The sequence below is a fragment of the Lucilia sericata genome, unplaced genomic scaffold, assembly GCF_015586225.1.
Source record: "Lucilia sericata isolate MDLA Ls3-8-SP2 unplaced genomic scaffold, ASM1558622v1 Contig000285F_arrow, whole genome shotgun sequence".
Lineage (NCBI taxonomy): Eukaryota > Metazoa > Arthropoda > Insecta > Diptera > Calliphoridae > Lucilia > Lucilia sericata.
This window is the reverse complement of record NW_023994310.1, coordinates 82,240-95,611: the sequence shown is the minus strand read 5'-3', so window position 1 is coordinate 95,611 and position 13,372 is coordinate 82,240. Positions and strand designations below refer to the sequence as shown.

The window sequence follows — 13,372 nt, the reverse complement described above, 5'->3', positions numbered from 1 at the left end:
TTTCTTTCTTCTACAAAACAAGCAAATAAGCTTCTTGTCTTAAGTTTAAATTTGTTGACCAAGTTATGTTTTCTTTTAATTACTTATATTCGAAATAAATTTTGAATTTTAGATTTTTCTTTTCTTGGAAGAAAATTTTAGTGTTTCTTTAAATTTTAGTATTTTAAATGAAATCTTTTAGTTTTTTCAAATTCTTATAATATTTTGAAATCTTTTCTTTTAATCAATATGAAATGTTAATCCTTAAAGGAAGAATCAGCATGAAAAACGAGTTTTTGATCTTTAACTATTTGTATATAATCAATATTTATTAGTTTTTAAGTTATTTATATTAAAAAAAAAGAGGTTTAAGTAATTTATAAGTAATTTTTCTAAAAAATAAAATAATAACGTGCATTGCTATGAACTGAGAACAAAAAATTTATAAAAAAATATCTATATGAAAATATATAAAAATAAATATTGAATTCCTGGTGTTTGCTAATTATTTGTATCCTGTGCCTCTGCAGCCTCCACATTTTCAACTTTAGCTCCATCATCTATGGCATCTTTTAACGCTTCTACTACTTCTGTTTCACCTTCTGCTGCCGCTGTTATACTATCACCACTTTCCTCTTCACCACTAGTGGGTGTAGTGGGCGCTTCGTTGTCTCCAGCTGTTTTACTAGAACGTGATTTTTGGATTTACGTTTTGTACTGGGATCTTCCAGTTCTTTAGCGGCCTCTTCAGCTGCTTCCTGTTCGGCAGTTTTATAGGTTTCAGGGAAGAATTTTTTGGCTTCTTCATGACCCACCACGGAATTGGGACTGACATAGCTAGGGCCATAAGTGACCAAAGACAACATAGTGTTGGAGGAGGCTTTATTGACTTTAAGGATGAGTTTGTCGTTGCTGCAAGAAAGGAAAACTACTAATTGAAGACAATTCTACGGTTCTAGTTCAGTTCTAGTTCTAGTTCAGTTCTAGTTCAGTTCTAGTTCAGTTCTAGTTCAGTTCTAGTTCAGTTCTAGTTCAGTTCTAGTTCAGTTCTAGTTCAGTTCTAGTTCAGTTCTAGTTCAGTTCTAGTTCAGTTCTAGTTCAGTTCTAGTTCAGTTCTAGTTCAGTTCTAGTTCAGTTCTAGTTCAGTTCTAGTTCAGTTCTAGTTCAGTTCTAGTTCAGTTCTAGTTCAGTTCTAGTTCAGTTCTAGTTCAGTTCTAGTTCAGTTCTAGTTCTAGTTCAGTTCTAGTTCAGTTCTAGTTCAGTTCTAGTTCTAGTTCAGTTCTAGTTCAGTTCTAGTTCAGTTCTAGTTCAGTTCTAGTTCAGTTCTAGTTCAGTTCTAGTTCAGTTCTAGTTCAGTTCTAGTTCAGTTTAGTTCAGTTCTAGTTCAGTTCTAGTTCAGTTCTAGTTCAGTTCTAGTTCAGTTCTAGTTCAGTTCTAGTTCAGTTCTAGTTCAGTTCTAGTTCAGTTCTAGTTCAGTTCTAGTTCAGTTCTAGTTCAGTTCTAGTTCAGTCTAGTTCAGTTCTAGTTCAGTTCTAGTTCAGTTCTAGTTCAGTTCTAGTTCAGTTCTAGTTCAGTTCTAGTTCAGTTCTAGTTCAGTTCTAGTTCAGTTCTAGTTCAGTTCTAGTTCAGTTCGTTCAGTTCTAGTTCAGTTCTAGTTCAGTTCTAGTTCAGTTCTAGTTCACTTCTAGTTCAGTTCTAGTTCAGTTCTAGTTCAATTCTAGTTCAGTTCTAGTTCAGTTCTAGTTCAGTTCTAGTTCAGTTCTAGTTCAGTTCTAGTTCAGTTCTAGTTCAGTTCTAGTTCAGTTCTAGTTCAGTTCTAGTTCAGTTCTAGTTCAGTTCTAGTTCAGTTCTAGTTCATTTCTAGTTCAGATCTAGTTCAGTCTAGTTCAGTTCTAGTTCAGTTTTAGTTCAGTTCTAGTTCAGTTCTAGTTCAGTTCTAGTTCAGTTCTAGTCAGTTCTAGTTCAGTTCTAGTTCAGTTCTAGTTCAGTTCTAGTTCAGTTCTAGTTCAGTTCTAGTTCAGTTCAGTTCAGTTCTAGTTAAGTTTAGTTCAGTTCTAGTTCAGTTCTAGTTCAGTTCTAGTTCAGTTCTAGTTCAATTCTAGTTCAGTTCTAGTTCAGTTCTATTTCTAGTTCAGTTGAGAGTTCTAGTTCCGTTCCCATTGCGTTTAAGTTCGATTTTACAAACAATGTTCTACTCACGCCGTTACTGGTTTATATTTCGCTGCTGAATTTGCTATAAATTTAGCCTCCTCCGGATCTTCACTTGTAAAGAAACCATACAGGGGAACATCATCTTTATGGGACTCAGCATGACTGATTAAGTCCCTCTTTTTATAAGCATCAAAAGCCATGATGACATGTGGTGGTTCCGGCACAGGATCGGGTGGTAAAAATGCAGATTTGATTATGAAAATAGACATAAATAAGAGCAGCATGGGTGCGATGGTTATTGGGTACCCAAATGGGTGGTATGGTGACGATTTTAGTGCAAGTACGCTTTTTGGGAATCTCTGGTACTGCAACGATTTCTGGAGGTTTTTCTTGCTCGGGTTTGGGTTCATCTAGACCCAAATCGAGATCTAAAACTGGAATTTCGGGAGGTGAAGGCTCATTGCTGGTCTCAATATCCAATTCATCTTCTTCGGCTTCTTCTTCGTCGGCCGGCTCAATAACTTCCCCTTCAGGTTCTGGGCTGTCTTCTACTGGTTCAGCTGTTTCTTCCTCAAGGCATATATCATCGTCTGTTGATAAATATAGTTTCATGGTGAAATTAATGTATTCTTCTTTCTTTGTAGGACTTACCCTCCACCTCATATTCAACCTTAATATCCATGGGCGCTATTATAGCTGGCGTTACCCTTTCCTCTTCACTAAACTCATCCGCAGGCTCGGTAACGGTTTTAGTTAATTCATGCGCATATTGTTTTAATAAAATTGGGATTTCCTCTCCCTCTGCTGGCAATTTCCAAAAGCACACCAACAATTCTTTGCCATTTAATAGATTCAAAATATCATCATTTAAAGGATTGGGACATTTGAAATGTATAATATCAAAATCTGCTTTGGAGATCTGTACAACTTTACGATCTTTACACTGGATCTTTAAGGCATCGGCCGGTTCATTGATTTCTTAAACATATCACGATAACTTGTGGACCAAAGATGGTAATACCAATATCGCTAAGATTTTCCATGATCGTATCGGTAACATACGTTAAATAGGCCAGACGTTTCTTTTCACGATCGGCCGTCTCTATTTGTAAAGCCAATGCCTCAGCATCTTCTTTGACCTTACGACGGGCCACTTCTTCAGGTTGATATTCGTCTATATTATAAATGGGTCGCGATTTGATGCCTTCCTTAAGACGGGTAAGTTCAAGTGTTATCAATTTCATTAGACGTGGCACATCGGTGCCGAACATTAAGTTAATGGCTTTGCCCTCCTATAAAGGGGTAAACTTAGAGTAAATCATTCAAACATAAATTCCAAATTACCGTTACAAACAACCAGGTTGGTTCACTTTTACGACGAAATCTTTTTAAAGCTGTTATATGATCTGCTTTGCACTAAACCCAAAATAAATAAGTTCTAAATAGATATAAGTGTTAATAATTTTATTCAAAACGTACTATAGCCAATTGTAAATTATCACCACCCACTTCTAATTTAATCTTCTTCAAACTGCCGACCATACCCAAACAGGGACCACACCAATCTGAGTACACATCTAAGACTTTTTTAAATTATTAGATATTATAATCCTGTTTATTTGTGTAATTACAACTTTCTATTTACCCAATAATCCAGGTCTCTCTAAAAACTTTTCAAAATCTTCATCATTTTGTATGTCTGCTTGGAGCTGTTGTACTCCTCCCTTTTTAGCCATGGTCCTTTCGCACCTAGTTTAAAATTACGTAAAATTTTGTATTTTCTTAGAATTTTCAAAAGTTTTTAACCGAAAGTTTTGTTTCACTTAAAATTTTGTTAAGAATGAAAAATTTCTAAATTTTATTTAGTTTTTATAATAGTTTTATTTTGTTGAGGAATTTATCGATTAAACAGACATGTTTGGAGTACAAGGTTGTTATTTTTTGTTTATAACCAAAAAACTCTTAAAAATTAAAATGTTATGGCAACGTTATGGTATTCTAAATGAAGGAAAATTTCTCTATGAAGTTTAAATTTAAAACGAACTTATTAATACCAACTGAACTAGAACTGAACTAGAACTGAACTAGAACTGAACTAGAACTGAACTAGAACTGAACTAGAACTGAACTAGAACTGAACTAGAACTGAACTAGAACTGAACTAAAACTGAACTAGAACTGAACTAGAACTGAACTAGAACTGAACTAGAACTGAACTAGAACTGAACTAGAACTGAACTAGAACTGAACTAGAACTGAACTAGAACTAACTAGAACTGAACTAGAACTGAACTAGAACTGAACTAACTAGAACTGAACTAGAACTGAACTAGAACTGAACTAGAACTGAACTAGAACTGAACTACTGAACTAGAACTGAACTAGAACTGAACTAACTGAACTAGAACTGAAGAGAACTGAACTAGAACTGAACTAGAACTGAACTAGAACTGAACTAGAACTGAACTAGAACTGAACTAGAACTGAACTAGAACTGAACTAGAACTGAACTAGAACTGAAAGAACTGAACTAGAACTGAACTAGAACTGAACTAGAACTGAACTAGAACTGAACTAGAACTGAACTAGAACTGAACTAGAACTGAACTAGAACTGAACTAGAACTGAACTAGAACTGAACTAGAACTGAACTAGAACTGAACTAGAACTGAACTAGAACTGAACTAGAACTGAACTAACTGAACTAGAACTGAACTAGAACTGAACTAGAACTGAACTAGAACTGAACTAGAACTGAACTAGAACTGAACTAGAACTGAACTAGAACTGAACTAGAACTGAACTAGAACTGAACTAGAACTGAACTAGAACTGAACTAGAACTGAACTAGAACTGAACTAGAACTGAACTAGAACTGAACTAGAACTGAACTAGAACTGAACTAGAACTGAACTAGAACTGAACTAGAACTGAACTAGAACTGAACTAGAACTGAACTAGAACTGAACTAGAACTGAACTAGAACTGAACTAGAACTGAACTAGAACTGAACTAGAACTGAACTAGAACTGAACTAGAACTGAACTAGAACTGAACTAGAACTGAACTAGAACTGAACTAGAACTGAACTAGAACTGAACTAGAACTGAACTAGAACTGAACTAGAACTGAACTAGAACTGAACTAGAACTGAACTAGAACTGAACTAGAACTGAACTAGAACTGAACTAGAACTGAACTAGAACTGAACTAGAACTGAACTAGAACTGAACTAGAAACTGAACTAGAACTGAACTAACTGAACTAGAACTGAACTAGAACTGAACTAGAACTGAACTAGAACTGAACTAGAACTGAACTAGAACTGAACTAGAACTGAACTAGAACTGAACTAGAACTGAACTAGAACTGAACTAGAACTGAACTAGAACTGAACTAGAACTGAACTAGAACTGAACTAGAACTGAACTAGAAATGAACTAGAACTGAACTAGAACTGAACTAGAACTGAACTAGAACTGAACTAGAACTGAACTAGAACTGAACTAGAACTGAACTAACTGAACTGAACTAGAACTGAACTAGAACTGAACTAGAACTGAACTAGAACTGAACTAGAACTGAACTAGAACTGAACTAGAACTGAACTAGAACTGAACTAGAACTGAACTAGAACTGAACTAGAACTGAACTAGAACTGAACTAGAACTAGAACTGAACTAGAACTGAACTAGAACTGAACTAGAACTGAACTAACTAGAACTGAACTAGAACTGAACTAGAACTGAACTAGAACTGAACTAGAACTGAACTAGAACTGAACTAGAACTGAACTAGAACTGAACTAGAACTGAACTAGAACTGAACTAGAACTGAACTAGAACTGAACTAGAACTGAACTAGAACTGAACTAGAACTGAACTAGAACTGAACTAGAACTGAAGAACTAGAACTGAACTAGAACTGAACTAGAACTGAACTAGAACTGAACTAGTGAACTAGAACTGAACTAGAACTGAACTAGAACTGAACTAGAACTGAACTAGAACTGAACTAGAACTGAACTAGAACTGAACTAGAACTGAACTAGAACTGAACTAGAACTGAACTAGAACTGAACTAGAACTGAACTAGAACTGAACTAGAACTGAACTAGAACTGAACTAGAACTGAACTAGAACTGAACTAGAACTGAACTAGAACTGAACTAGAACTGAACTAGAACTGAACTAGAACTGAACTAGAACTGAACTAGAACTGAACTAGAACTGAACTAGAACTGAACTAGAACTGAACTAGAACTGAACTAGAACTGAACTAGAACTGAACTAGAACTGAACTAGAACTGAACTAGAACTGAACTAGAACTGAACTAGAACTGAACTAGAACTGAACTAGAACTGAACTAGAACTGAACTAGAACTGAACTAGAACTGAACTAGAACTGAACTAGAACTGAACTAGAACTGAACTATGAACTAGAACTAAACTAGAACTGAACTAGAACTGAACTAGAACTGAACTAGAACTGAACTAGAACTGAACTAGAACTGAACTAGAACTGAACTAGAACTGAACTAAACTGAACTAGAACTGAACTAGAACTGAACTAGAACTGAACTAGAACTGAACTAGAACTGAACTAGAACTGAACTAGAACTGAACTAGAACTGAACTAGAACTGAACTAGAACTGAACTAGAACTGAACTAGAACTGAACTAGAACTGAACTAGAACTGAACTAGAACTGAACTAGAACTGAACTAGAACTGAACTAGAACTGAACTAGAACTGAACTAGAACTGAACTACTAGAACTGAACTAGAACTGAACTAGAACTGAACTAGAACTGAACTAGAACTGAACTAGAACTGAACTAGAACTGAACTAGAACTGAACTAGAACTGAACTAGAACTGAACTAGAACTGAACTAGAACTGAACTACACTGAACTAGAACTGAACTAGAACTGAACTATAACTGAACTAGAACTGAACTAGAACTGAACTAGAACTGAACTAGAACTGAACTAGAACTGAACTAGAACTGAACTAGAACTGAACTAGAACTGAACTAGAACTGAACTAGAACTGAACTAGAACTGAACTAGAACTGAACTAGAACTGAACTAGAACTGAACTAGAACTGAACTAGAACTGAACTAGAACTGAACTTGAACTGAACTAGAACTGAACTAGAACTGAACTAGAACTGAACTAGAAACTGAACTAGAACTGAACTAGAACTGAACTAAACTGAACTAGAACTGAACTAGAACTGAACTAGAACTGAACTAGAACTGACTAGAACTGAACTAGAACTGAACTAGAACTGAACTAGAACTGAACTAGAACTGAACTAGAACTGAACTAGAACTGAACTAAACTGAACTACGAACTAGAACTGAAGTAGAACTCACAGATCTGAACACTAGAAACTGAACTAGAACTCAACAGAACCGAACTAGAATGAACTTGAAGTGAACTAAAACTGAACTAGAACTGCACTAGAACTGAACTAGAACTGAACTAGAACTGAACTAGAACTGAACTAGAACTGAACTAGAACTGAACTAGAACTAACTAGAACTGAACTGAACTGAACTAGAACTGAACTACATAAACTGAACTAGAACTCACAAGAACTGAACTAGAAATGAACTTGAACTGAACTAGAACTGAACTAAACTGAACTAGAACTGAACTAGAACTGAACTAGAACTGAACTAGAACTGAACTAGAACTGAACTGAACTGAACTACAACTGAACTAGAACTGAACTAGAACTCAACTGAACTGAACTACACTGAACTAGAACTGAACTAGAACTGAACTAGAACTGAACTAGAACTGAACTAGAACTGAACTAGAACTGAACTAGAACGAACTAGAACTGAACTAGAACTGAACTGAACTGACTAGAACTGAACTAGAACTGAACTAGAACTGACTAGAACTGAACTAGAACTGAACTAGAACTGAACTAGAACTGAACTAGAACTGAACTAGAACTGAACTAGAACGAACTAGAACTGAACTAGAACTGAACTAGAACTGAACTAGAACTGAACTAGAACTGAACTAGAACTGAACTAGAAACTGAACTAGAACTGAACTAGAACTGAACTAGAACTGAACTAGAACTGAACTAAACTGAACTAGAACTGAACTAGAACTGAACTAGAACTGAACTAGAACTGAACTAGAACTGAACTAGAACTGAACTAGAACTGAACTAGAACTGAACTAGAACTGAACTAGAACTGAACTAGAACTGAACTAGAACTGAACTAGAACTGAACTAGAACTGAACTAGAACTGAACTAGAACGAACTAGAACTGAACTAGAACTGAACTAGAACTGAACTAGAACTGAACTAGAACTGAACTAGAACTGAACTAGAACTGAACTAGAACTGAACTAGAACTGAACTAGAACTGAACTAGAACTGAACTAGAACTGACTAGAACTGAACTAGAACTGAACTAGAACTGAACTAGAACTGAACTAGAACTGAACTAGAACTGAACTAGAACTGAACTAGAACTGAACTAGAACTGAACTAGAACTGAACTAGAACTGAACTAGAACTGAACTGACTGAACTAGAACTGAACTTGAACTGAAGTAGAACTCAACAATCTGAACTACATAAAACTGAAACTAGAACTCAACAAGAACCGAACTAGAAGTGAACTAAAACTGAACTAGAACTGCACTAGAACTGAACTAGAACTGAAACTAGAACTGAACTAGAACTGACTAGAAAACTAGAACTGAACTAGAACTGAACTAGAACTGAACTAGAAACTGAACTAGACTGAACTAGAACTGAACTAGAACTGAACTAGAACTGAACTAGAACTGAACTAGAACTAAACTAGAACTGAACTGAACTGAACTGAACTACATAAAACTGACTAGAACTCAACAAGAACTGAACTAGAAATGAACTTGAAGTGAACTAGAACTGAACTAGAACTGAACTAGAACTGAACTAGAACTGAACTAGAACTGAACTAGAACTGAACTAGAACTGAACTACAACTGAACTACAACTGAACTAGAACTGAACTAGAACTGAACTAGAACTGAACTAGAACTGAACTAGAATGAACTAGAACTGAACTAGAACTGAACTAGAACTGAACTAGAACTGAACTAGAACTGAACTAGAACTGAACTAGGACTGAACTAGAACTGAAGTAGAACTGAACTAGAACTGAACTAGAACTGAACTAGAACTGAACTAGAACTGAACTAGAACTGAACTAGAACTGAACTAGAACTGAACTAGAACTGAACTAGAACTGACTAGAACTGAACTAGAACTGAACTAGAACTGAACTAGAACTGAACTAGAACTGAACTAGAACTGAACTAGAATTGAACTAGAACTGAACTAGAACTGAACTAGAACTGAACTAGAACTGAACTAGAACTGACTAGAACTGAACTACAACTGATCTACAACAGAACTACAACTGAACTACAACTGAACTACAACTGAACTACAAACTGAACTACAACTGAACTACACTGAACTACAACTGAACTACATCTGAACTACAACTGAACTACAACTGAACTAGGACTGAACTACAGCTGAACTAGAAGTGAACTTGAAGTGGAACTAGAACTAAACTAGAACTATACTAGAACATTGACTAGGACCCATTTTGTAATTGTTTTTGTGAATCTTTATCGTTTTAGATTTTCACTTTACAAATTTTTATTTTACATTTGCAACCTTTTAAAGACTATACACTTTTTTCATACATGGGAATTTTTCATTAAGCATTAAAATTTCATTACCATTATAGAAAAAATTGTAATGAAAATATTTAAGTACCATTTAATGAAAATTATATTTTTTTCATTATAACTTTTTTTGATAATGGTAATGAATTGATAATGAATTTTCAAAAACGATTTAATTAGTATTATAATTGTCGAGAAATATATTAAGGAAAATTTTCGAAGATTCGAGGTTTGAAAGCTTTTAAACCAGTTCCCGTAGCCCAATGGCTGAAATTTTGCAGTCAAGTACATCTGATGACAATACAATAATATGTTCGAATATTCGAAATTAAGTTCGAAATTCGAAGTTATTTTCGAAAATGTTTTTATGTTTTTAAATTAATCTCTGTGTCATAAAACCAAAAAAAATAATTTCGAAAATTCGAACTCGTGTTCGAAAAAATTTTTAAAGCTGTTAAAACTAGTTCTTCTAGTCCGAATGTGCTGAATTTGGCATACATGATTTCACCTAATGACAAACATTATAATGTTTCGGATATTCGAAATTAATTTCGAAATTCGAACTAATGTTCGAAATTTTTAAAATCCATTAATATGGTAATGAAAATTTATTTTTAAATAATTACTAATGAAATCGTTTCATTAAAAACCATTACCATTAGGCAAAATAATGCTAATGAAAAAAAAATAATTATAATTTTTTTTTAATTTAATGCTAATGAAATCGTCAATTAATTAGTCGATATAATTAACTACTCCCATGTATGACTTTTTTAAATGTGATATTATGTATATTCCATTAAATTATAAACTTAAGTCTTTACTAATTAACTTTGTGAACTATTAAGATAATCTAAATAGTTCACAAACGAACAGTTAATTCGTATAAGCCTTAATTTTAAATTTAGTAAAACAGTATCAAAAGTTTAAGCAGCCACAGCAGGACTTTCTTCAAGTACGATTGGTCCATTAGGTACTTCTGAAGTATTCAAGCTTAAAGCTCTCTCAACTGGTCTAGGGTCTCGAGTTTCTGAAAGTTTATCAGAATTTCTTTGCATTTCCATTGTCTCTTAGTTTTCGGTGATTTTTGTTTTTTCAGTCTCTTTGCTTGTTTTTCATCCGTATCCTTTGGCAATTAGCACGTTCTTCTTCTAACTCTTGTTCGGCAGTTTTATAGGTGGGAGGGAAAGAATTTTAAGACTTCATCTTGTGCTACCACGAGATTAGGACTAACGTAGCTGGGTCCATAAGTAACCAATTGCAGCATGGTGTGAGATGTGGCCTTTTTAACTTTTAAGACTGATCTTGTCATTGCTGTAAGGGAGAGAATAAAGGAATTAATTAAAATGCTATTGGAATAATCGATGGCTATTGTAATATAGTTCTAGTTCTTTTTAGTTTTGATTTAGTTCAGTTCTAGTTCATCATTACTTACGTTGTCTGCACTTTATACTTCTCCAAAGAATTGGTTATAAATTTAGCCTCATCTGCATCATCACTGGTAAAGAAACCATACATAGGCACCTCATTCCTATAACGTTCGGCATGTAGAATCAAATCTCTCTTCTTATAGACATCAAAAGCCATTATAACATAAGGTGGTTCCGGTTTTGGATCAGGCGGTAAGAAGGTTACCGTTTGATTACGGAAATACATGTATATTAAAGCGGCATGGGTGCGTTGATTATTTGGTGTCCAAATGGGTGATATGCTAATTTTTCTGGTCCTTGGTTTTCTTTTTCACTACCGCAGGGAACAAATCAACTTTATCTGATAGCTGTTCGTCGAGGCCTTTAAAGTCTGTAAGCAAAATCAAAATCTAATGCAGGATAATAAACTTCCTCTTCGCTGCTGTCTTCTTCATAATCTTTCCAAGATGTTACCACATCCTGGGATTTTAAAGATCTTGGGGGTGTAAGAAGTTTGTCTAGGGATTGAGCTAAGGAAATTTGAGAATCTAAGGAGAAGTTATAGAACAATATGAAAATATATTGGTATATATCTCTAAATATTACCTTCAATTTCTTCTTCAATTTTAATCTCCAATGGTTGCAATATAGCTGGCATTAGTACCGACTCTTCCGTTTCATCAGACATTGGCTCAGTGTGAGACATTTGTAAATCTTCCGCAAATTGTTTTAAGATTTTGGCGACATCTTCACCATCTCCCATTACCTTCCAATAGCAAATAAACAATTCTTTACCCTCTAATTGTTCCAAAACTTCATCTCTTATGGGATTGGGACAATCAAAGTGTATAGTTTGGAAGTGTTCTTTGGATAGAACCAACCGTTTTGCGTTCTTTGCATTGTATTTTCAATTGTTCGCCTCTTTGCAAGATGATTTTTAATAAATCACGATTCACTTGGGGCCCAAAGATGGTAACACCCATATCGATTAAATTTTCCATTATGGTATTAGTGACCCCGTAGAGATAATTCAAACGTTTGGTTTCTTTTTTCTCAAATTCCAAAGCTAAGGCCTTATTTATGGCTTCTTCTTTGATTTTAAGACGTTGTAACTCGATAGGCTTGACATTCGTTTAATTCATAAAAATTTCGGGTTTTTAAAGAAACTAAACGAAGTTCAGAATAGATTAGAGAAAATAGTTTGGGTACATCGGCTACCAAACATGATATTTACAGCTTTGTGGTTCTAAAATCAAAGATAATATGAAATAATGTAAGAATTTAAGATATTTTTGAAGCTACCGTCACAAACAACCAGGTGGGTTCACTTTTACGTCGGAATCTTTTGAACACCTCTATGGTATCAGCTTTACACTAAAAAATTCTTAATTTTGAAATAAAAGTTTAATATTTTTACCTTTTCTAGACTTACTATGGCATAACTTAAATTATCTCCCCCTAGATCTAATTTAAGCTTTCTTAAACTTCCCACCATACCCAAACAGGGACCACACCACTCAGAATAGATATCTAAAACTTTGTTTATAAAAATTTTTTCAATTATTTTTTAAATTTTGATTTGGAATATTATCAATTTTTACCACTTAATCCCGGTCTACCTAAAAATGCATTTAGTTCCTCATCGGTTTGTATATCTTCTTGTAATTTGGGAGCTGTTGCCTTTTTGGCCATTTTTTTAGATGATTTTTTTTTAGTAATATTATATTTAAAAAATTTAGTGGGTTTTTACCTAAAATATTTTTAATTTAGTTTTGACAAAAAACTAATATTTTTGATATTAAAATATTTAGGTAAAAACAGGATTTAAAATACAGTAAATTTTATACTTATAGTTGGACTTATATCTAATTGTAATACAGTTCCAGTTTAGCTGAAAATATAGTCTTGGTTGTAAGTTATTATTAACATATACGTTATATTTATTATACCTTTTCAATAAAAAGCTTATCTTCTTAACAATACCTTTCAGATGCAACTCTGTATGTTTAAATAACAAAAAACTCAAGCCTGGCTTTCCACATGAATGACGTATAAAGGGAAAAAGCGAAACCATTAATAATTTTAATTGCGCAATACAAATCGGTCGTGTAA

At 34.1% G+C, this 13,372-nt stretch overlaps 1 protein-coding gene and 1 pseudogene across 1 annotated transcript; both read right to left on the bottom strand.

The window, feature by feature from the left end:
- Positions 1 to 489: 489 nt before the first annotated feature.
- LOC119603262 lies at positions 490 to 3,994 on the bottom strand (annotated as a pseudogene).
- A 6,642-nt stretch (positions 3,995 to 10,636) lies between these two features.
- On the bottom strand, positions 10,637 to 13,071 carry LOC119603253 (thioredoxin domain-containing protein 3-like). The gene is given in 13 exon segments (XM_037955232.1): positions 10,637 to 11,030; positions 11,032 to 11,151; positions 11,153 to 11,165; positions 11,287 to 11,579; positions 11,581 to 11,658; positions 11,660 to 11,808; positions 11,867 to 12,137; positions 12,139 to 12,393; positions 12,395 to 12,472; positions 12,474 to 12,506; positions 12,563 to 12,634; positions 12,693 to 12,796; positions 12,862 to 13,071. Coding segments are annotated over 13 exon segments (1,641 nt in total). The 5' UTR covers positions 12,953 to 13,071; the 3' UTR covers positions 10,637 to 10,946.
- Positions 13,072 to 13,372: the final 301 nt, after the last annotated feature.